Here is a 26,293-nt window from a genome sequence, read left to right on the forward strand (position 1 = left end):
TCGTGGCATCTAGTGGTCAATTTCTCATTATATTTCAATTTCTCATATATATAGGAGTGTGCAAACACTTCTGAAATTAAATCGCGATTCACAGAGTTGTAGATACCGATAATGGTCAGTTCCTGAGATTTCTCATAAAACGCACTACTATTCAGTGTTCCTACATGCGACGGACCCTCTGTCTAATGTCATTCCCATGGATCGAAACTGAAACGTTGGTTTTCGCACAGCTGTGACGGACGGTCAGTTTATTTCTTTGTTTATTTTTTCATTAAACTGTCACTGTCTCGGAAACGAACTGTACGCACTACGTTGACAGCAAACAGAGTAGTTCTTCCTTCGGTCGTTTGCTAATTCTATTGAGGAAAATTAGTAGCTGCTTATTAAATACCATTTTATTCGTAACTATTTACCCGTATAATCACAATTTGTATCTTAAAAATATAGATTAGTTTACATAAACCGAAGAAAAAATTACGAAAAACAGTGATAAAAAGTAAAATCGTGAGACCTCGAGAGCAGGTTTAGCCTCCTAATTGGAAATGTTTACCTATCCTTCGCACACATTGGCACCTTTCCTTCGCGAAGTGTGCGATTTGTGTGTTAAGTGTATCTGTTACCTGTAAATGGTACATAGCAGTTCAAATTCAGGAAACAATGTCCGAATGGTTAAGGGCTATTAGTTCTGTTGTCCATATACCAACAGGTATTTCTAACCACAAGTTCGAGATCGAAATGGACCATTCAGGACTGACCGGTATGTACTGTTATGCTCTCAAGTAAATAGGTCAGCGAATAGACGATAACTTGTCTCTGCTTTTCTAAGTTATAAATCTTTCATGAAAGATTTAGTGAAGGTGCGATGTATGTGATGCCAGTAGTCTACACGGACGGCAACCGTAGTCACGAATCTCTGATTTGGTATGGAGTATGCTTGCATTTGCATTTCGTTTTGATGAGAAGCTGGAATAAATTGTCACCAACGAACCATTCGTCAAAGAAATGGTTGCAGACGAGGAAGTACAGTGGAACACATCACGAACTTACTGACCGCTGACACACGACAAATTTGACAATTTATTTTCTACGAATATTTCGAGACGGACCCAGGACTCCTGCAAAACGAGAAATATACTAAGCTGGAATCCAATTAGTACATATCCAACATAAAGTATTTGTCTGTACTGCTTTTATACTGCGTCAGGTGTTCTATAACATACTTTTTTGTTGTAGTATTTTTGTGATTTTATCTTGATATTTGAAAACTTGACTACTTTTTAATCGAAACTGTTATTAATTCTTGCATTTCTCCTCAAACCTTAAAAGATTGTAGAGTTAGCGCCCCCAACTTCCTCTTTCTACAGGGCTAGTTTATGCTTTATTCCAGATACAGCTTCCAATCCAAGGTGCACCTTTACCAAGGTTGTGTCCGTCGCAAGGTGCACCCTTCCCAAGGTTAAGGACCAGACAGGTTGGTATGGCCGAGAAGGTCGCAAAAAAGGTCAATGCCAGCAACTTTGAGTACTGATCCGCTACTAGGCTATCCAGCGACGTCGCCTTCTTTTTATCTTCCGGATATGAAATATTTTTGCCATTTTATGATCCTATATTCCGTCAGTTGGTCAATGTCTACAGTGATTTCTGGCAACATCAGAGGTAGAGGCCGAATATTAAGCAGCCATTTCTGATGATTAATGCAGACGCAATATCCGGTAACTACACGTCTAACATGGCAGGTGTTCCGTTTATGTATATTTTCGTGCACCGAGGTGGCTGAAGGAAAGCTGAATCTTTACTCTTGTTCTCCTTTGAGCACTTCATATCGATTTATGTCTTCAGTTATTTCTTGTGCCAGTAAGGACGCTTTAGAAAGTTTGATAGACAGCCACCGTTGGTAATTTATTATGTGACGTCGCATGCATTTATACAAACTGTGGACCCATAATACAAGAAATTAAAATTAGTTTAGTTACTTGTCAACAGACACATCTGATATTGTTTTCAAGCATCTAGTAATTTAGCAAAGGGACGATGTTATTTGACGGCAGCCTTTAGTGAGAGGAAACTTGCGCCGCCGCGTAGCTATGCAGAAAAATTTATTAATCGTATAAACGTCTGAGTCTCATCCACAAATAGGTGAATTGTTCGCTTTTTCTTTAGCTATATTGCTATTAATGTTTTGTTCTTGTCTGGTACCTTTGACACTGCTTTACAGAATGCTTTGCGTATTGTGATTACACCATCTCCGTAAGGAAACTGAGAGGTACAATGTAGCAGAAACCTCAAAACACTCGTGAATAAGCTTTCTGAAATAAAAGGAAGTTGCATTTTATGTTAGTTGAAATTGCTACGCATAAAGGAATAAATATTTGAAAGAACTTCAGTGGCTATTCATCTACATATACATGGATACTCTGCAAATCACGTTTAAGTGCCTGGAAGAGGGCTATTGATAATATTGGCCGCTGTCTTCAGATGTTAATGAAAGTTTACGTTCGTTTTTAGTTAATTACTAATTCATTCTCCAGATCGTGACTTATTGTAGAAGCCTGACAACAGCAGACTAGACGATGTTTTGAAAATACCAAAAACTTACACCACGCTGTAAGATTATGAAACTTACTCGCTCACTAAAGGTGTCGAATTCCGGTCTGTTTGATTCGTTTTGCAAGTGTAGAGGAAATCAGGTATTTGTTCTGCAATTTACTCAGACGGTTATTTGTGACAATGAATAAGGGTGGATGTTCGAGTTTTAAGGTATTAAGACAGCAAACGGACCGAATGATAGGACATCACTGTTAATAACTGTGACAGAAAAAAATTATTCTACATCTTAGCAGATAACGTGATGTGAGCAGTAAAACTGCTTCTTTTATTTCTATAAATAAGTTTTGCTATTATTTTATCTTCATTTGACAGTTACTGACTCCTCGTGCAACCACAGTTACATCGGACGGTATGTGGCGAACTGACGTGGAATTCCGTTATTGACTCACAGAGATTATAAGCAGTTTTGACCGAAAGTGTCTAGAACAAGGAGCGAGACACAGAAAATTAACACAACGGTTCTTTCTACTGACATTCAGCGAAGGCGCGTAGTGAGACATGGAGCGTAACTCCACTGGCGCAGGGAACAAAAGGCGATTCGTATTGAACTCTGCGAGATTGAAATTCAGTCATGGCTGGTGATTTAATGTGATTTCCAAATCTACTGTGCTGTCCGAAGTCCATATTTACTTTTCTGTGTTGCATGTGCTGAGATTTCTTTCCGTTGTGTAACACTTTATTAGAAGAGCAATGACAGAAAAACAGACGTAGGCAATTTGCCTCAAGACTGTTATGGCCTAGCTTGGTGTGGTGCACATTCCAGTACACGTCTCTTCGTGTACTGGGGACATGTGGCTGGCCTACTGGATGACGTTGCCTGACACTGGACCAGTAGAACAGCTGGAAGAAACTCTGGAGGTGAACATTTACTTCGAATGTCAACCAGAATGTATACTGCCAGTGTATGTTATTTTTGATTCCATATTTCCGACAGGAGCGTTTGATTTAGAAGACGATTATTTTGTTATCCATAAAAAAAAGTTTTCGACGAACTGTTTCGATAATGATTATTTTTGTACAGCACCCAGTGAATATTTTTTTTTTCATCTGACAACCAAGAAACATCCCAGGCTTTAAACTCTTGTGACGGACTGCCAGTTTGACCATCTACTGCCGATTATGATTATCCTTCGTTGCTGTAAGAATAACGGTACGTCAAGATATTTGTATACAAATTTGCATTATGAAGAAACACACTTTCTGTTCTTGCTACACATCATGAAGTTTTCTGTTCTCAAAAAGAATTCTCGTCACGGCATATGGACTCCGAGGAACGCCTACAATTTCATTTCATACTATTTATTTCTTGATTACGTTCTTTATTTCTGTAAAGATGAGAAGATTATGAATCACTTTTTATCGGAACATGTTATTTACTTTTAAATTTAAGTAAAGTACTGAAGCTTGCTGATGAAAGCCCCTTTGGAGAGAGCAAAGAAGGGCTCTGAGGGAAGAAGGGAGGCACTATAAAAAAAGACCTACATAGAATTCACATTATTCAATCAGCACACTTCCGATGTGAGAAAATGAACGACATCAGTGACATATAATTTTCAGTCCTAGACACAGGATCGGATTGGCTGTTTGCGGAGCTAGTTAGAATAAAACATGAGCTTCCATCCAATGTCTACAGGCACTTTTTAAATTGGTCGTACAAGTCCATTTAAAAGTTATGGTTCGCGAAATTGCAGTGTATGAGTTTAATTTATTTATTCAGAAACTAATTTCTTGAAAAGCAGGAAGGTGAGTTAGACCCGGGGTCGAATCTGCGCGACGGATAAACGACCGTGGCTGGTACACTGGTCAGCCTGAGTGTGGCTTCTAGGTGGTTTTTCACTCTAGTTTGGAGAAATACTGGACTGGAATATGATTTCCACCTCAGAAAATACGATATACAAACGGTTAACATACCATCACATGCAGAACGGAGTTTACAGAGTTCAGAAACAAGTTTCTTAGAAGGCAGATACTTATTGGTCATTGTACTTACTGAACTGTTTTTGTTAATGTCACTGAAATTTGAGTTTTTCTAGGTGGGCACATAAGTTAGTAGCGCTTTTGTTTTGCAGTTGCTATCTGGTTGCTATCGGTTTATTTAGCGATTGTCTTTTTTTATTTGTAGGTTCACTGTTGCTATTTCAGTTAAAACATTGTCATTTAATCATTTGGAGAGAGTGCGTGGAGATGTGGACGCTAGAAAATGGAGTGCTAAGTGGAGAAATCGGAACATTTCCCACACGTTCTTCTATTTGAATTAGTGCAGTGGTGACAGCATCTGAGGGAGCCAGGAAAAATTGCACCGAGTAAGGAAATATTACCGTTGGAAATTTGTGGGAAGGGCTTATGGGACCAAACTGCTGAGATCATCGGTCCCTGAGCTTACACCTAACGTAAACTAACTTACGCTAAGGACGACACACACACCCATGCCCGAAGGAGGACTCGAACCTCCGACAGGGGGAGCCGCGAGGACCGTGACAAGACGCCTTACACTGGGCGGCTAACCCGCGCGGCGTTACAGCTGGAAAGAGCATGGCGAGACCATTTTGACATTAGAGGCTCTCCACGTTCAGGAAGACCTTCGGGATTTGATGTAGTCAGTTTACCTGAAAACTAGCAAATTTGTGATCATTCCACCATGTTGCTACATCGCATGTAGTAGGGAAGGTTCAAAAATCGAGTGTATGGGTATCGCAAGCAATCAGTGGGTTGTCATACGGGCATCTCTGCTTGCTCGTCATGAACAGGTTCGTGAACAACATCGACTATTGCTGTCGTGAATTCTTACTGCTGACGAGAAAGGGTATCTTCATGCTGAAATAAGGAAAAGAAAGGTATGGAAGCCCAAACAAAGTAGCAACCCTACAGGCATCCACAAAGGCAATGTTATGCATCTGGTGGCACGGCGATGATGTGGTGCACTATGAATTGCTTCCCAGAGGTGGAATCATCGCTGCTGACATTTGTTGTCAACTACTGAGGTGTCAAAGACGCCATCCAAGAGCAACGACCATAAAGACTGCGTGAAGTGATGCTATTCCGTGATGACGCCCGCCAGCATTCTCCTAGACTGTTAAAGACATTGTATAGGAGTTGGATGGGTAGTCCTTCCACACCCATCTTATTCACCTGATCCGGCGTCCTCAGATTTTCGCCTTTTCTGCTCTCTGTCGAACAGCCTTCGAGGAACTTCCTTTCCGGATGAAAATGCGCTCCGAAAACGGCTCGACGGGTCTTTCGCCTCAAAACCACGTGATTTCTGCAGCCGCGGTGTCGAAAAGTTACCCCAGCAGTGACAGACTGTTGTAAATAGTGGAGAATATGCTAGTAATGTCTAATGTCTCTGCTATGTGTTTCTTTTGTGCTTATGCAAAAAGGCTACGAACTTACGTCCCAAACCAATACTATATTAATTTGTAGAGCAGGTAGACTGACGCCTTGATTGGAAAAGCAACCCTGTAATCTGTAACTGGCTTCATTGGCGTACCTAGAAGATAAAAAGTATACATTCGTAGTGTGTCAATGGAATTGAATGTGGTCATTTAAGTTGTAGACCACTAATACAAATACAACGTTATGTGGCGTCTCCAGAGTGGTGTGATGTAAGACGTTCTCTCAGACAAAATTACACCGAGTCACTCGCACATTTGTGAAGATTCCCCATATGATCATTTCTTGGTCGTTAGTCGCATATGTGATACTATGACGGAAACCTTTCCAAAAATTATAAAGACGGACTATATCTGTTGACCTGTGTCTTCTATTTGCGAGATATCGTTTACGAATGAAGCAAGCAGCTCAGTAGATCGAACTTATTACGAGGTGAGCATGACATTAAAAAGATCATGACCAAGGGTATCGTAAGATTAAACACTCGTTTCTGTAACAACACTCCACTAACAAAAGGGCAAGGAGGCTGCGTCATGATCCTGAAAGACCAGTTTCTGAAAACTGAATGTTTATGATGTCATATCTTGTGAACTACGTGTCCTACAAGGACATAATTTTGCCAGTACATTCAATCGTATGTGTGGATACTGTCTGCAACATGTGTGCGACTTGAGTTAATAGTAAAGATGTAGTAAATTAGAAAGTCATGCCTGATGCTGGAGTTTTCAGGTTAAACAAAGAAAATATAGTAAGCGATAAATTTTCTTCCATTCAGTATTTTGCGCACAGCAGTTAGCCAGAAAAGTTTCTAAAAGCCTTGAAATTATGTGTAACGTTTGTTGGAAGTTGCGAAGTGCTCTCATTCTCAAATACTAAATGAATATAGTCTGGATAATATGCGCGTTGTGAGTTACTCTGCGTCAACACATAATATGCACAGTTTTTAACTTTAATACTTCACTTATTGTGTTAAGACTTCATCGTAAGAATACATTTGTTAATGAGTAGGTTATGAGAGCCGCTGTGGCCGAGCGGTTCGCCAGCACGGTAACTCAGCGTTTTCGGTCAGCGGGTTAGCTGCCCTCTGTAATACAAAAACTGAGTTAATGGATGAACGACGAACTGAAACGGGTGTCTTGCGACGTCGGCCCCGAGCAGATGCAACAATCAAAAACGAACAAAATGAGATTATATATAAAAAAAAAGCGGTTCTCGGCGCTTCAGTCCCGAACCGCGCTGCTGCTACGGTCGCAGATTCGAATCCTGCCTCGGGCATGGGTGTATGTGTTCTTAGGTTAGTTAGGTACTAGTTTTAAGTCTAGGGCACTGATAGCCTCAGATGTTAAGTCCCATCGCGCTTAGAGCCATTTGAACCATTTTGATAGTTGACAGAAATAATAAAAATCAAGTTTTAGTACTCCTGGAAGACGTAATATAGGCTACTTACGACTGAAACAGTGTTCCCGTTTTAACCGTTTACAGCGTGTTTCATAATTCATGTTACACACTTTTGGGGCTTGTAGAGGGGACTCTAGTAGATCAGGTTTTACATGGAACCCATGTCTGGAAACGTCATCCAACGGCGCTACAGAGCGTCAAAGTTATAGGCGCCAGTATTTGTATATGTATGTTTATATACTGGGCGATTCTGCGAAAATGTTACTGACTTTCAAGGATGGGGGAGAAGGATGAATGTGTGTCTGGTGTAACACCTACAACGCCTCTCAGTGTTAATAAATCAAAATAGCTCGAAATATAAATTCAGAAAATGTCCTAAGCCCCTCCACAAGAAGTAATTCACGAAATAGAAATAAGAGACAAATAGAGGGAAATCTATAGCAGAAAAATAATAGAAAAAGAAAAGAATATTAATCATAAATTTTGGAAGCATGGGAGGGGGGAAAACGATAGAAATGGTTAAATTGTTAGTTATTCTTATATATCAGAAAATAAATATTATAGTCACAGAATGTAGGTCTCGAACACCAAAGATAGCGCTTACTGAAGTATAAATAGACATTCAATGCAATTACGATACTCCAGTCTCTATCCTCTAGTCTGTCCGACGTCAATTAGAACGTACAGCTTTAGGAAGCAACAGTAGGAGCTTTATTAAACCAGGGCGCAAGAATAAATCGCGACGAGATTGTTCTTTGCAAAGCAATAATTTCAGATCAGAATTAGAACTTTTTTCATATTAGAGGAACGCGGAGGTGATCAATAATCTCTCTGACTTCGTGTGAAGATTTAAATATTTTACTGAATTAACGATTTTTGGACAGATTCGGACTTTGTATTGTGATAGTGGAAAAGCTTTACTTCACGCGACTAGTAATCATAGTTCGTGACAGTTTATGGATAGTAAACGGGAACAATCTTTTTATCGAAAGTGACAGAACACTGTTTAGTATCTCTGATATTGACGGGATTCCAGATTAGATACTTATTCAAAGAACCCCTTTTGAATGCGATCATGTGAATGAACTGAATTATTAATAATTATTGTTAAATGAAATAACGTGTTAATTTGAAATTGACTATTTGTCTTGAACTTTACTTCGATTTAGGTTCATAAATAATTAGGTTACGTGATTTTCACCAAGAATAAACTGCAGACTAGTGACTGAAACAAGTGAACGAGAATCTATTGAGTATTAATTTACTTATGGTTTTTTTCCTTCAAAACTGGGAAGACAATACTTGTAGTGACTCACTGGGTTAATTTAAGAACTAGCCGGGATAAAACAAAGCCCCTCAATACCAGTCAATGTATAGATAAATTAACATTTCTACTTTCATGGAAGATACGGAAGTCGGGATAAAAAAAAAGCGTCGCTACACTGGTTTAGAAAAGAACTAGTCGAAAGTTACGAGGGCTATCCACAAAGTACATTACGTTTTGGAATTAAAAATAAATAAAGTATTGGAATTTTTTTATTATATACAGATGAAAGCCACACTTAAATACTACTTTTCTACGTAGTTGCCATTTAAATTAAAGCACTTAGTGATGCACGAGCTTGGAAATTCCTTCGTCGTAAAATTCGGCCGCCTGCGCCTTCAACGACGTGGTTACCTCTTCTTTTGGGACAGAAAAGGTGTGATTTTTGTGGATTTCCTGGAAAGAGGCACTACAATAAACTCTCAAATGTAATGCCAAACTCTGCACAACCTCAGAAGAGCAATACTAAACAAGAGCAGGGGAAAGTTGGGCTCAAAAATCTTGCTGATTCACGACAACGCCCGGGCCCACACGGCAAATGCCACTCGTGAAGTTCTCGAATCTTTTAAGTGGGAGTTGTTTCCTCATCCTCCGTACAGTCCCGACCTGTCACCGAGCGACTTCCACTTATTCCCAGCAATGAAGAAGTGGTTGGCTTTGCAGCGTTTTGATGACGACGCACAGCTTCAAGGAGAGGTAACCCTATGGTTGAAGGCTCAGGCGGCCGAATTTTACGACGAAGGAATTTCCAAGCTCGTCCATCGCTACGATAAGTGCCTTAATTTAAATGGAAACTATGTAGAAAAGTAATATTTAAGTGTGGCTTTCATCTGTATATAATAAAAAAATTATCCAATACTTTATTTATTTTTAATTCCAAAACGTAATGTACTTTGTGGATAGCCCTCGTACAAGCCAAAATCGTTCTGATATCTGTAAAAGTTAATCTACTAAGTGCCATCTACAACCACGATAAGCGTGCAACACGAATTGTGAAACACCCGCTAGATTAGCTGAGACACTTCCAGAGTGGAACTTACGGATGGTGTCCGTGCTGCCGGCCCGTTGCTGCCGGGCCGTCTGCTGTTCGTAGGCGGCGCTGGCGTAGACGTCGTCTTCAGAAGCGTCGAAACCCATCTCGGCGGAGTTGGCGTGGTAGGCGGCGACGGTCATCTGCAGCACAGCAGAGAGCGCAAGCGTCTGTAAGCGCCGGCGTCACTGGGACTCTCTTATACGAGGCGCCGCTGCGCTACCCCCACCCGCCGACGGCCTCCAACCCCGCCCCCTCCCCTCTGGTCCACGCACTCGCCTGGTGACGCCACCTGTTGTCTAAGCGCCTCCGCGTCTGCTCTCAGGTCTAGGCGTGTGCGCCGGCAGAAGATAAGGTGGACCGCTTTCTGCAAATCTCCCCGCGTTAAGCTGTTACGGTTATTTGTTCCTCAGGGACAGAGTCCAGTGGAAGATTCTGTGTGAGGAGTTTTTCGGGTGCCAAGGTATCTCAGTGGTAACGAGACCGTAAAGGACGGATTAACTGCCTTATCTCTTGAGAAGCCCTTACTGAGGCTGAGACGATGAAACCTCAGTCGTATTAAATCCAGGTGTGGGCCGTTTGATCCAGGGTGTTGAAACGTTTTCTACAGGCAGTTAGGACGAGAGTGAAAGCAGAAAGGAACGAATTCTAGAATTTAATGTGTCCATGACGATATTAGTTACATGTTCCATAGATCACCTGAAAGATTCTTTTATCGAAATGACGTGGATACTCATGCAACTACAATTTTTTTGGAATAGAAAGAATTCTCCAGGTGAAATGATTTGAAATTAGATTGAAAACTTGCTTCACTACTTGTCGGACATTTCATGTTATTGTAAAAAGGAACAAAAGTTTTTACTGCTGCATACTGAAATGCTTTCTGAGCTACTGACAAATTTAACAATAGGTTGTTGTTGTTGCTGTGCTCTTCAGTCCTGAGACTGGTTTGATGCAGCTCTCCATGCTACTCTATCCTGTGCAAGCCTCTTCATCTCCCAGTACCTACTGCAGCCTACATCCTTCTGAATCTGCTTAGTGTATTCATCTATTGGTCTCCCTCTACGATTTTTGCCCTCCACGTTGCCCTCCAATACTAAACTGGTGATCCCTTGATGCCTCAGAACATGTCTCACCAACTGATCTATTCTTCTAGTCATATTCTGCCCCAAACTCCTCTTCTCCTCAAGTCTATTCAATAACTCCTCATTAGTTATGTTATCTACCCATCTAATCTCCAGCATTCTTCTGTAGCACCACATTTCGAAAGCTTCTATTCTCTTCTTGTCCAAACTATTTACCGTCCATGTTTCGCTTCCATACATGGCTACACTCTATACAAATACTTTCAGAAACGACTTCCTGACACTTAAATCAATACTCGATGTTAGCAAATGTTCCTTCTTCAGAAACGCTTTCCTTGCCATTGCCAGTCTACATTTTATATCCTCTCTACTTCGACCATCATCAGTTATTTTGCTCCCCAAACAGCAAAACTCCTTTACTACTTTAAGTGTCTCATATCCTAATCTAATTCCTGCAGCATCACCTGACTTAGGTAATAAAGGTCATTTTCCCTCTAGTGTTGTAGGTATGTACACACCACTGTCCTTCTCAAATTTTGTTGGATTATTTATGGTGAATTTCATTAGCGAATATATGTACTGTGACTGCGAAGTTAAAATGCCTAGCTTCTTGAAGAGATACCTACTCGATGTCCGTGGGTAGACACCACGTATTATTCTTACTACTCGCTTTTGTGGAATCATGCAAATATGTCACGAAGTTGATACGTTTTTTTTGGAAGACTTCATGTTTACGCCGGTCTTTCAAAAAAAAATTGCGTGATTGTGAATCCCAGTTATGAAAAGTTGATACGTTTGTTTTAAAGATTAGCAGTTGTACGGAGAGCAAAGAGAGCTGCATTTAATTTTTGAGAAGCTCAGTAATATGCTTCTTCCAGTTCTAGCTTTCATCAATATGTATCACCAAAATTTGAAGCATTCTACTCTTCTTACTGACTCCTGTTCTTACACTAAATCAATGGTTGGTATTACTATTTGTTGTGGAGAACTGAACGTAATGCTTTTTAATTTAGGGACAGTCCATTTTCAGAGATCGACTTTCTTTAGAAAATATCATTCACTTACTCCTACGTTGCTTTGTCTCTAAGGAGATGCATCATAACATTAGTATCTGTGCAAAAAGTACCAACTTTCCTTGTTGAATGTTAAGTGGAAGGTCGTTCACATAAATAAAGAATGGGAATGGATACAAAATTGAGCCCTGTGGGACTCCTATTGTGACTGTTGTTTTGCCCAGTCTGTAAAATTTTCTACCTTTCCGACAGTGTCTGAATTCTTCAGCATAACTTTCTGCATTCTGAAGTATGATTTAAACAAGCTGTGTGTAAAGCCATCGATTCCAAAAAACTTCAGTTTTCCTAAAACAGCATCATGATCTACACAATCAAACGCCTTGGAAAGATCACAAAAAATACCAACTGGCGATATATTATTGTTTAAGACTTGTACTGTTTGAGAGTGTCTGTATAAGCAGAAGTCTTAGTCGAGCAACCCTTCTGGTTAAGGTTGTTAGAGACACTCGGATTGGAAAACGAAATGCAAGGAAAGCAAATCATCCATGTTCTTTTGAGAGGAAGCTTCTTGGCATTGATTGAATCAGTTTAGGAATGAATGTTGGGGTTTCACATATCATCGATGTTGAAGTCATTAGAGCCGGTCGGGGTGGCCGAGCAGTTCTAGACGCCACAGTCTGGAACCGCGCGCCCGCTACGGTCGCAGGTTCGATCCTCGGGCATGGGTGTGTGTGGTGTCCTTAGGTTAGTTATGTTTAAGTAGTTCATTTTTGAAGTCATTAGAGATGGAGCACAGGTTCAGGTTGGAGGACGGGGTTCAAATGGTTCAAATGGCTCTGAGCACTATGGGACTTAACTTTTCAGGTCATCAGTCCCCTAGAACTTAGAACTACCTAAACCTAACTAACCTAAGGACATCACACACATCCATGCTCGAGGCAGGATTCGAACCTGCGATCGTAGCGGACGCGCGGTTCCAGACTGTAGCGCCTAGAACCGCTGGGCCACTCCGGCCGGCGACGGGGTAAAAAGACGGCCGAGTCCTTTTCAGAAAAACCATCCTTGCATTTGCCTCAAGCGACTTATGGGAACCATGTGTAAATCTACTATATCAAGTCCTTTGGTAAGCTAGGAAATAGTCAAATGGTTCAAATGGCTCTGAGCACTATGGGACTTAACATCTATGGTCATCAGTCCCCTAGAACTTAGAACTACTTAAACCTAACTAAACTAAGGACATCACACAACACCCAGCCATCACGAGGCAGAGAAAATCCCTGACCCCGCCGGGAATCGAACCCGGAAACCCGGGCGTGGGAAGCGAGAACGCTACCACACGACAACGAGATGCGGGCTAGGAAATAGTCGTTGGGCATTTTAGTGTTGACAGTGCATCTCTCTTTCAAATTGGAGCTCGTGAAAGTTTGACCTCGTTTCAGACCTGTGGCGTCAGTCAATTCGTGAGCTGGTGGGAGTTGCGTAAAGCAGTAATCATTATGAACTACGGCATTAATGCACAGGTAGGTGAGGAGAAAAAATTTAGTTAGCAATAAGTTTCCGGAATGATAGTAAAATTCAGGCTGAAGAGATGTCAATGATGCTTCAATGATGACAATGCTACCCCCAGAGAAAGTGAAGAAGAATTACAGTATCTACTGAATCGTATAAACAGTCTAATGCGTACACAATAAGCACTGAGAATAAACCGTGCGAGTGGCAGAAATGAGACTAGCGATAAAATTAACATAAAAATTGAGTAGATGAACGTTACTACCTTCTACCACGGAAGCAAAATAACAAGTGACGAACGAAGCGAGCAAGATATAAATAGCAAATTAGTCAATGATGGACTGTGGGAAAATCAGAAAAGAAAACAATCGATGCGTTTGCTGTGTGGTGCTCTAGACGGCAAGAAATGGGGTTTTCCGCAGAACTGGCAAGGTATGGAACGTACGGAGAACACTGACAAGAAGAAGGGACAGGATGATAAAGGTGTAGGATGAGACTGATATTGGAATACATCCAGCAAATGATTGAGCATGTTAAGTGGAAGAACTACTGTGAAACGAAGAGGGCGAAGAATTCGCGGAGGGCCGCATGAAATTAGTTAAAAGACTGTTAACCCAAAAACAAAAGGGTAAACAGATTGAAAATAGAAGGTTGTCAAAGAAGTTATCGTTAAGATCTGATTAAATGCAGGAGGTTAAAGTTAACAGTCGCATGTGAATAATAAGCAATGTCATTTGTCAGATACAACGTTTCAACTAAATTTTCTAGGTTTTCATGGAGAACGATAGAGAATGACTCTAACCGTAATGAAGATGGAATTTTACCAGTAGTGGCTAGTGCTGGTGATAACTTGAGCTGTTAGGTTGAAAGAGTTACCAGAGGAACAGTGCGTTACGTGTTTTACCCGTTCTGTGTTATACGATGTCGAAAATTCTCATGCGATTAATTAGGTAAATGAAAAATGAATAATGATCAAATAGTAGTTATGGGTCGAAATAGGAACATGGGACTGGCACTAGACACGATCACAGCTCTTAATGATCTCGTGTTTACCTGCTTGTGGGACCTACCCTCCAACTAAAAACGTTTCAGTTACATGAACTGAACCAACGGCCTTGCCGCTGTGGTCACACCGGTTCCCGTCAGATCATCGAAGTTAAGCACCACTGCCAGGATGGGAGACCATCCGGTCTGCCGAGCGCTGTGGTAAGAAGGCAGGTTAGCTTCTTCCCTGATTTCCTGACTGTTCTTTTGCTCGCTATGGGAAATGGAGGAAGATCTGAGCAAATGGGGAGCTGATGAGTCATTTGACGGCTGTGGAGGAACAGCTGAGGAAATGATAAGGTACGGAGGTGTGGGTCTGGAGGAAGGGCTGAGGGAACGAGCTGTTGACCAGCGGCGGGAGCAGCCTGTTGATTGTTTTCGACAAGATCAGTGGTGTACGGGGCTTGAAAGTCTTCATCTGTAAACATGTTGCCGTCTAGAGGCTCAGTGTCAGTAGCTCTGAGCCCGTTCATAGCAGTCTGGACAGTACTCACTCTGAGATATGCTTTGCCAAATATTCCAACAATTTCTCGAACGGCTGACGCTAAATAATCTTCGCAGCCTTGACAATAGGCAGTCTTCAGTGGACCATAGAAAGAAACATGGAGTGGCTGCAACCTCTGTCTTGTACGAGCTGGAAATCCTAGTTGGTGTATCCATTATTCCTACAAAGGTCAATGGACTCTAGAGTGACATGCGATGCGTGATTATAATTAGAACTGGATTTTGTTTGCTTGGGTGAGCATGATTGGTAAAGTATCCTAAAAACATCAGAAAATTTTGAGCAGTCACCCACCCTGATTCATGAGCCAGTCCAATAGCGCCTGGGAGTGCCCCATTTAAGAAAATCTGGATTCATCCTTACTCTGGAAAAGACGGGGGAAAGTGGAATGTAAGTCCCAGTAGCACTTACGTATACCACAAAAAGCCGTGACTATTACTCCTTGTTCAGAACAAGAAACTTTAATCACACGGAGGGAAACAGTCGGTGAGATCACTTTTAGCAGTTTTCGTTGAGATTGTGGAAAACACCGTTTCGCCGATGTTGGAGATATTCTGGGTCTGAACAAATACTTCAGTCTAAGTTCTTTAAGTGTTTCATAAAATTTCACTACATAGTTCGACTGAAGGCTACGAGCAGAGCTACCGATGTTGCCTCTGGTTTTCTCACAGTCAGTTTCCATATTTTACGAAAATATTTTATGAAGTATTTTCCAGAGGTTTTGTTATCTTTATTGAACCGATGCCTCACTCATAATTTTACTGCTTTCGGAAAACGCAGGTTGCCACACTGTTTACTTATTACCCCGAATGTTCTTTTCTCTGAATCAGTCGTATCGTGTCAGCTCTTTTATTTAATGGTCGGTAAAAGTGTGTTTAAATCTTCCTGAGTTTCAAGGATAATCCTTGAACAAATAAAAGTTTTATCCCTAAATTTAAAGATGCATTATTTTTTGAGGCATTTCCTTAAAAACATTTTTACTACAGTAGCCCATTACGACTTCCCTGTTGCCAAATTCCGTAGTGTTGGATCTGGCATGTCATGTTTCTTTGCTACTGTATTTACACTAGAAGTTTTATCTCTTTCTTCAGCAGTAGCTGCATTCATAGGCCCTTATCGCAGTATCCCCTGTCACTTTCACTGGTATAATTTCTTGGCATTATGTTTATAAAATCCAAAATATTAATAAATGAACAGTCATTCATTAGAATTTAAACTAAGAAAAGAACCTACATCTAAAATTCAGTTTCAAAATCAAATATTAAATAACGACAGAAGCTGTTAATGAAAATTGGTTCTCCAAAATATGCGGGGTAAGATGACAAACTACCGCAATTCTCACCTTACCCACCCTGACATTCATCATCTTATCCTGCGCGGTCAGTTTCGTTCTGAACTCTATTGTCATTATCCTAGTTTATTGTCGACTACCTGCAGCATGCCGGCCGGGGTGGCCGAGCGGTTCTAGGCGCTACAGTCTGGAACCGCGCGACCGCTATGGTCGCAGGTTCGAATCCTGCCTCGGACATGGATGTGTGTGATGTCCTTAGGTTAGTTAGGTTTACGTAGTTCTTAGTTCTGCAGGACTGATGACTTTAGATGTTAAGTCCCATAGTGCTCAGAGCCGTTTGAACCATTTGTCTACAGTACAATCTGTGGCAAAATTACATATATTATAAATACGAGTTGGTGGGTGTGAATCTTTGTGACTCATTCACCCTGAAACGGCTGGACGGATTTGGAAGAAATTTGGAAGGGAATTAGCTTACAACCTAATTTAACACATAGGCTATTTTTAAAAGTATGTAGTACAAGATATTTATCGATTTGATGAATATAACACAAAATGTGGAACAATAATTGCTCTTAGAAAAAGCTATGTACTCTTTGACGTTTGAACAGCATAGTGTTTGTGGTAATGCTTTTACTGTTTAATATGTCCTTCGTAATACGATTCAATGTAGTAAATACAATGCTTATACAATCCTCGAAGTATTTAATCCATACTTCCATACAAGCACGTCGAGTTAGTATAGTTCTTACTCTTTGGAATGGATATAGCATATTGTGTGGATTAACACTCAAGTTAATTTTTTGTTCCGAAAAAAAATCACTGGTCCCATCGCATGGTCAATGTGACTATTGTTATTCTGAGATGGGTAACGTCACTAAGAAGTCATCCATGGAAGTTAACTGTCAAATGAATGCATTAAGTTTAGCGTATACAGATTAGTTCCTCAATAAAACGAGTGATTTATGAGGGACATTTATTCTGTCAGCCTCTCACATCGCCTCAGTTTTCTTTTTTCTTTTTTTTTTTCAGATGTCGTGCGGCTTGCTGGGATGCATGTGGCTCTCGCTTCAATACCTCCAAGAGAGAAATTTTGTGATAGCGTATATGCATGGATGTGAGTTTCGGCATTAGCATCTCTTTATTAATAAGCCCGCTGGGCGCACATAGTAAAACATAAAAAAATTGCATTTGCATGAAGGTGAGTAGATGCGCAGTTTTCCAATATTTCAACGTGGTAAGTTTGAAAACATATAGTTCTTTTATGATGACTTTCGCAAGGACTTTATTTCTCAGGGAAGTCGAAACCTTCGTAACATTTCATAGATGGAAGTGTCGTGAAACCTTGAAATATTTAATAAATTAATTCATAAATCAATATCCCTTTTGTTAGAATAATTGTAGTCAGATTTTAGTCTGTTTACCTGTAATTGAACCTTACGCCTGTAAAACAACCCAAAAGACTTTCTTCGCACATGCCAATAACTGTTCTCAGACTCAAATACGATTCTTACTAACACGCAGAAAATGCTACATAGAATCACACTTTAGTGGACCTAATTTTGTGACACAGAAATTAATAATTTTACCTATAGGTTAGTTGGTTACCGATGTCCAGAATGTATGGAGTAAACGCTCTGCTGAGCACAGCAAGAAATTATGGAAATCTCTCGCAGCGTAATTATGCGTTGCAGGAACACGGAAGACGCTCTGTATACGAAACCTTGAAATTGAAACGCTCTCGACTGACATGGCGGTCAGTTTAAAGCAAAGTTCTGCACTTACTCATTATGCTGTGACGCACACGGTCCGCCTGAGGCATTCGCAATGAGACTTGTATTCACCGAGAACTGTCACGGTAGCAGCCGCCGGGGTTCTTAAATTAGTGAATCCGCTGAGCAGCTGAGAACTTTGGGTGTTGCACATGCAGTTCTCAATACCATTCCTTCAATGAGCAAATGTTACCGTACTTGTGAAACGTTATAGCTAAGGAGCACGTATCTCGAATGCTGTAGTTAGTTTTGTCGAAGGAGGCAGGGTTGTATATCAACAAACAGGACCTACCTCTGAGGTATCAGCTACTTCTGGGTCTAATACCAGTCACAGTCTGTCTATACGTCCCCAGGTCAATGCCTATTCTTCTGGATGTTCTAGGAGGAAATGTTATGCAGTGGTGAATATAGCGGAGACAATTGATTAATGGAATCTACATCAACGTCAGTGCTTGACAAACTTCTACTCAGTGTGTGACGGAATTTGTGTGGTTTGACGGTATTATTTGTTCTTGTAAACTTCTGACCGATCGAAATTTCTGTACTTTATTGCTATTACTTATGCGCAATGTATGTTTATCGAGGAATATTTACTTTGCACTTCTTGACCCAGAGTAATTACTACCCAATAATTGTATATCACAAACAAACTTTGGCCTCCATTTGAAGAGTCAGGTAGCAGCAAGCTTCTTAGAAGTAATTTAGAATGGAATGAACCCAGAGAAATTTCGTGCAGAAAAGTACCCGGGGGCAACTTTGGATCAGATCAGTATCAAACAAAATGCAAAGGCGAGGGATAACACAATGCGGTAGATACGGCGTCTAACTGTTTACGCCACGTGTCATTCCACTGGGGAGTATTACAGCTCTGCCTGTTATGAGACTACATACCCAGGGCAGGTGGATGTCGTTGTAAACCAAAAAACCAGATTTTTAACATCAGAAAAAAAGCGAGTTGTTACTCCTCTCCAACATTCCTTTAAACACTGTCGACAAGAAAGTGCTGTACAGAAATAATGTAGCGAAGTCCAAACACATGAATCGATTTTCCCTACGGACACTGGCTTCCATGAGTGAATTTGATATTCAGGAGCATGTTCCTGGGAATCTTTCTACTCGCTCTCTGGGGAATCCCGAGTTTCACATTGCGTGTGTGGAAGTGTCATAAAAGTGGTCGTCACTGCAAGTACGCTTAATAACACGACCGAAGAACCTTAGTCTATGTCAAAGTGACTGAACTTGTCGCGCGTAGTTGTTGGCAAATCCAAAGACCATCTGGCATGTCCTGCAATCTAATAATAAAAGAAGGGGCGGGAGGATAATTTGTAGATACAGTGTTTTCCTGCAAAATCAGTCCTGTGTGATTGATTTTGCAGTAGAATACACCACTCCAAACGTACCTCTATGCCTATATTCCAGCCCGAGTCGTACGCATAGTGAACTTATGGTAGCTAGCGAGAACGCGCTAGATACGGCCCATTACTGAGCAAACGCTATTTGATAGTGTGACCTAATTTAGTGCTAATCTCTGTTTCTCTCTATCGTGTTTGTTACCTTTTTGGTACAGCTTAGTGATTTTTATTTGTTTATTTACTCTTTTGACACTTTGGGCATTAGCGCTGTTTACTTTTCTGCGAGATACCCAGTCATTGTGTCACTAGGTCGGTATTCTGGAGTGTCGTAATTAACCTGCCGTCTGGTAATCCAGAATAAGTTTACCTGCCGATCTCTTAAAACGTTCTTTCGAATAGGCCAAGGCCTCTGTCCCGTCCTATCCTTGTATAGTTCGAAATTATTTTCTGACGACCTTCTCATCGACCAGACGTTATACTCCAATGTTCCTTCATCTTTGGCACTCAAAAATTATTTCCAGTTTTACGACTTAGTTGCACTTTGCAGACACAAATGGTTTATTCCCCACTGATCCATGTAATTCCTGCAGTGTTGTTGTTTATTTACGATTATGAACTGTATGACGATGCGTTTACTACTCAACAGCAGTATGTATTTATGAGACGTGTGTTACAGTCATAAACAGAAGCTAAGTCATAAAAAGGTAAAAAAAGATTGGATTTTACAGATTAGCACTTGTCGTAAATTTTAGAATTTCCTCGACGTTTTTACTATATGTTTATTGAATACGGAAACTTCTTAATCAACTGATAACGTGTAGAATCTTGCAGGCATTCAGATCACCGGTTCGGTATAAATAAGAAGCATTATAATTTCCAGACATTGCACAATAGATGTAACTCGACACTTTTTTCATCTATTTAGCTCTTGGCCATATCGCTTCTATATGTACACAAACTGCGAGACACTCTCGAATCTTCCCAGATATTATGATAGCCTTTAGACTCGTGTGATTTGGGACTGTGTGTGTCGATAATATTTCCGTAGCTTGGGGCCACAGTCATATAATACCGTTTAAACGGAAGTTCCGCCATTTGACTGTATCCATGGATACAGTAAAACGGCAGAACTTTCATCTATACAACGATATGCGTAGTTCTTTACCTGTAATTTCGTATACAGGGTGGTTATAACTAAACTTTGCAAGTTGAGAGGGTACCTATATAAGTGAGTGTTCGTAGGACAATGAAACTTTGTGGAAACATTTGTAAAGACAAGGGAGGAGAAATAACGAATAAATCACTGAAAGAAACATATTTTAATTTCAGCATGAGAGGGTTTCATTTTTTAATTTCCTACCGTGTTTACTTTCCACCATCTGCATCCACAACACCCTGCAACCGTACTAGAGATACAAATTTTTCGCAGTACTTCTCGAACGGCGGACCATGGGCATGTGCAGCTGTCGTGATACAGCTCGTTCACTGCTAGAAGATTGCACTTTGTGTCAGACATTCTCAGGCAGGGCAACAGTAACTTCTTCAGCAATTTGTGGCGCAATTGGCCGTCGACCTCTCCCAGGTAATTCGAACTTCCAAATAATGTTCTTCAACCCTGGAGCGCAAAGAAGATCTCTCCTATTTCTTTAATGTGTCGATACTTGCGAAGAGCAGCTTCGCTATTGCTGTTGTCTTGATGAAACAGCTTTGCGAGAAAAGCCTTGCTCATCTTGTCCAGAACCATGTTGACTGTCTGCAACTGTAATGCACACTAACGCCCTTGTTTCAACACTACCTCGCCGTAGCAGCACCGGCTCCTAAGGGGAAGACACGACAATAGCACTACTAACGAAGCGAATGCTGCAGTGAACATTCTGAACGTCATTCCTATAAAGTTGCGTACCCATACAGTAAATACTGCAGTTTGACGACTACACTGGATCAAGTAGAGAAAATATAATTATAGCCACGCTGTGTGTTAACACTGTCAACCAATTGAACTGCGACAGCAGGTTTGCTGTACAGACGGTGGTACTCACATGACTGAGTATGGGATAGTTCGGTGGAATAGTTGATCGTCATTGTACGAACTATCAGAAAGCAACGCGCCGGATCGGAGGAACGTGAGATCTTAGAGCATTTAGCCACTTCCAGATCTTCTGCGCTCACTCTGAAGTCGTTTGAACCTAATCACTGTGCGAAGCACCTGCCGTGAGTACCTTGATTAGGATATAGCTTACCTTTAGGTTCAACTGTCGTGGTCGACATCGTGTGGATAACAAGGATCGTTGTGTGCTAGCTCCTATGGCAGCGGTAGTTACAAAGGCCGCGGCTTCGCTGATCACTCGCCAATTCAACATGAACTGCTGTAGTACATCTACATACATACTCCGCAAAACAACGTGTGGTGCATGGCGGAGGTTACCTTGTACCACCGCTAAACATTTTCTTCGCCGTTCCTCTTGTAGAGAGTGTGAGGGGAAAACGATTGTCTCCATAACTCAGTACGAGCCCTAATTTCTCTTACCTTATCTTCACGGTCCTTATGTGAAATGTTCGTTGCAGGCTGTAGAATCGTTCTGCAATCAGCTTCAACTGCCGATTCTCTAAATTTTCTCAATAGAGTTCCGTTAAAGAACGTCGTCTTGCCTCCATGGATTCCCATTTGAGTTCACGAAGCGTCTCTGTAACATTCACGTCGTGATCGAATCTACCGGTAACAAATCTAGCAGCACGCTTCTGAACTGCTTCGATTTCTTCCTTTAATTCTACGTGGTGGAGATACCAAACATTCGAGGAGGAATCAAGAATGCATCACACTAGTGTTCTATACGCGGCCTCCTTTGCACATGAAACACACATTCCTTAAATTATGCCAATAAACCGAAGTCAACCATTCGCCTTCCCTACTGCTGTTCTTACGTTCTCGTTCCCCTACTACTTCTTCATGTCGCTTTGAAACGTAAGGCCTCGATACTTAATCTATGTGACCCTGTAAAGAAGAGCTGTGAGGAGGTCAAATGACTGTCCTATAGGGGCAATTCCTCAAACTGCATCTTACAGAATGTTATACGGTTGCTCGAAAACCGCCAATCGAACTTCGAAACACAGGAAAACGTTAAATATCTGGGGATACATTTTAAATTAGGATGACTATATAAAATTGATGGTGGGAAAGGTAAATACCAGACTGATATTCTTGGGAAGAAACCTGGAGTACCTAAGAAGACCCTAGTTCGACCGATACTTGAGTACTGCTCGTCAGTCTGGCGACCTATAGGATTGATAAAGGAAATAGAAAATGTCTAAAGAAGAGTAGCGCTTTTCGTCTCACGTTTGCTTAGCGACTGCGAAAGCGTCACAGAGATGTCCTTCCAACACCAGTGGTGACACTAGAAGTGAAGCATTATGCACCACGTTGTGCTGTATTGTTAAAATTCAGAGAGCGTAAGTTCCTCGAATAATCAACCATTACTGTGTTTCGCCGGCCATGGTGGCTGAGCGGTTCTAGGCGCTTCAGTCTCGAACCGCGCGACTGCTACGGTCGCAGGTTCGAATCCTGCCGCGGGCATGGATGTTTGTGACGTCCTTAGGTTAGTTAGGTTTAAGTAGTTCTAAGTTCTAGAGGACTGATGACCTCAGATGTTTAGTCCCATAGTGGTCAGAGCTATTTGAACTATTACTCTGTTTCCTCCGATGAACATCTACCAAAATACTACAGATGTAAAATTACATAGATTCGAACCCACACGGAGGATTAGCAACGATGGTTTCTCCAGCAGACCGTTCAACACAGGAACAGGAGAGGGGAGCGGGTGGGAGTGAAAATGGTACATAAATACCTTCTGCCATAGATCATAAGGTAGCTCGCAGAGTATTGGTTTATATGCCGATTTAGAAAGCATGACATGCCACTGGGCACCCAACAATATCACCTCTGGTTGGCTGGACAGCTGAGATCACATTTCTGATGTGTTAAGGCAGTTGGTTGTGCACTGTTTTCTAGGTTTCCCTCTTTGAACAAGACAACGCAAGACAGCATTTTTCCTGTGCTTTTCTGATCTAAGTCGAGACAAGGATATTCGACTGTTGCCTTGGACAGTACAGTCTCCAAATATGAAACAAGGCTATAAAATAACTGGACTATTGTCGTAAAATATTTCATTTGAAAATATACTCCCAAATCACCTACAGATTATTCAAAAATATACTCCCATATCGCCTAAAGATTCAGGTATGTGTTCTTCCTACCATATTGCACAGGCACAATAAGTAAAATTTCGTTACTTCTTATCGTTCCTGATGTTGAAATTATAATGGGGAGTTAGCTGTGTGTCGCCTCACAAGCCACGTTTCCTATGTACATGTCCATTAGCGAAGCAGTTCAAGTTCCCTGCTCCATGCACTTTCCTTAACCGTAACCAAAACTTTTTTCAGTTCCACAATATAAACATTACCGTTACCCGTTCGTTGTACAGAACAACTTTGACCGCCGCAAGAGAGCACTGTAACACTCACTGATACTGGAGCTCGATCGTAAAGTATCCAGGACTGGATCCAAACATTCCAGCAGCGTGTATTGAAATGAGGGTATTGATGGCCATCTAAGTGTCCGGACGGGTACCTGAAACTTCGGTGGACTCCTTCAAAGTACTGGGGATAAATGACCAATGTGCTGGTGCCTGGTTTCACTTTTTTCTATCTTTTCATTTTCCCTATGGCGAGGCTCGGCAGTTAATGCCAGAATACGGATTCAAAGCCCTAGCGTTCTACACCTATGCGGTCCTAAGATTTTTATCTGACACTTCTCGCTTTTTACCCTCTGACGCTGTTTGTTAATGTCAAAAATATCGATTTGCATAGTGGTTAAGGGAACACGTTAAACTGTCGGTACCCGCGTACGTGCCTTGGTAAACTAGATCAGTTTTCAGAAGAAGCAAACATGTACCATCTCCAATAGGTCCTTGCATAGTAAAGCAACTTTCGTGTCGATGATATCTCTACTTTGAAACAATCATGAGAATAGAAATAGATCACTCATTGGACAAAAACTGATAACAGTTATCCATAGGGGTCAGTTACGTATTTAGCTTGTAGCCCACAGGTTAGAAGAATATAATAACAAACCACTTCCACTGGGACAGAGTTTTGCGTAGTTCAATTAGGCCTGTTTTGGTGACTCAACTGGAAGAGTACACTCAGTAAAAGCAGCGACGAATGCCGAATTAGAGAGGACATAAATAGCAGACTGCTAATAGCTAGAAAAGCGTTTCTGAAAAACAGAAATTGGTGGTCAATTGCAAATGTAAATGCTAGAAATTCTTTTCCGAAGGCATTGGTCTGGAGTGTAGCCTTATACCTAAATGAGACGTGGACGATAAGCAGTTCAAACCCGAATAGAACAGAAGCTTTTGAAATGATGTGTTACAGGGGGATGTTGAAGGTTAGATGGGTAGATCCAGGAACTAATCAGGTACTGAATCGAACTGGGGAAAAATAAGTTTATTTATTACACAGCTCGCCTAAAGACACATCCTGACGCCCCAAGGACTCATCGTTATGATAATGTAGGGAAGTGTACGTGTATAAATATTGTTTTAGGAGACCAGTGGTTGATCACAGAAAGCAGGTTCCGATGGAGATATGTCGCAACAGTTCATCAGAGATGATAGTGGAGGCGATTTCTGCCTAGTTCGAGATCGAAAGAATTTCTTCTGTCATCCTAGGACAGATTTAAGTACAAGGGAATGGGAGGCAGGCGATTATCAGTAATCAAATCTGTCACTGTGGAAGTTGATGCAGTGACAACTATAGACTTCGCATCTGGATCTGGATTAGCAGCTTACCGAGCTGTTTGCTCCTAATAAGTTAATTGCTTCTGCTAAACGGTCATTAACATGCACTGGAGCGAGGAGGGGCGGGGGGGGGGGGGGGGGAGCACAGACTAAGCAACACAGAGAAAGACATCACAAATACTCGTTGCATGTTTTATGTTGCAGGAATGTAGAAGAGACAGAGTTAGGTGGCTGAGGTATTGCACCCGCTTTCGAGAGGAAAGGGATTCAAATCCTCGCCAGATGTCCAGATATATACGTTGTCTGTGGTTTTGTAGATCTTAAGGTAAATGCCAGGCCGGTTTTTTCGAAACAGACGTGATTAATTTGCTTCTCCATCGTTGCCGAATCCGAGCTCACGCTCCAGTTCAAACGGTCAGGTCGTCGACGGAGTGTTGAACTTTATCTCCCTTTCCTCCTTCCTTTCTTCACAAAGAATCCCTCTTTCCTTTCTTCACAAAAATGATGGATATCGATTGAGCTGGTACTTGAAGAAAAGGAAACACCAATTTCTCCATGAAAATATTTAAATAACCTTGTTTTACACATTCCTTTGTCGTAGCTTACTCCAGGAGAAGCACAGGCTGAAAAGCTAAAATGTAAGATTAGACTAATCACAGTGCCAATGGTATGTACAAGCAATCATTTGAAAGCGTCATCCGAGTGGACTGTTAGATCTGAGTCCACAATTCCACACAATTCCCAATGATTCCCTGTAGTTATTTCCAGGATTAAGATAAAGCGGTTTTGCTTGTGGGAATGGGTTTATTTTCTTCGAAAAGGATAAGCAGTAGCCGCTTAGCAGCAGTGAGTTGTATATTTACCAGGCCAAAGTGAAAGGCGTTTGTCAAACCCGTCAAAAACTGACGATGTCCAAAAGAAAAGAACTCTATCGGAGGGCCACGCAACTGTACGATATCGGAACAGATCGCAGTCATGTAGTTTTGGTCGCGGCAGGTGTCATCATGCGATAATAGAAGATAATTGATAGCAAAACAAAATTTCCTACAGCTATCACCGTTTTTGCTGTAGGCATGGGCAACCTTTGGTGACTTGCGGAACAGATTCAAAAGACTTCCTTAAGCTCGCATGAAACCTCGTTACGTGACTTGACGGCAGCGCTCCTAGCACACAAAGTCAAA

The 26,293-nt window shown here is 41.3% G+C and overlaps 1 protein-coding gene across 1 annotated transcript in view; it reads right to left on the reverse strand.

Moving 5' to 3' along the window:
* LOC126334996 (sodium-independent sulfate anion transporter-like) overlaps positions 1-26,293 on the reverse strand; it is a 159,566-nt gene that overhangs the window by 80,207 nt on the left and 53,066 nt on the right. Inside the window, exon 2 of the mRNA XM_049997812.1 lies at positions 9,760-9,892. Coding sequence (XP_049853769.1) covers positions 9,760-9,892 — 133 coding nt within the window. The remainder of the gene's footprint in view (positions 1-9,759; positions 9,893-26,293) is intronic.

Source organism: Schistocerca gregaria, chromosome 2 (assembly GCF_023897955.1).
Source record: "Schistocerca gregaria isolate iqSchGreg1 chromosome 2, iqSchGreg1.2, whole genome shotgun sequence".
In the NCBI taxonomy this organism is placed as follows: Eukaryota; Metazoa; Arthropoda; class Insecta; order Orthoptera; family Acrididae; genus Schistocerca; species Schistocerca gregaria.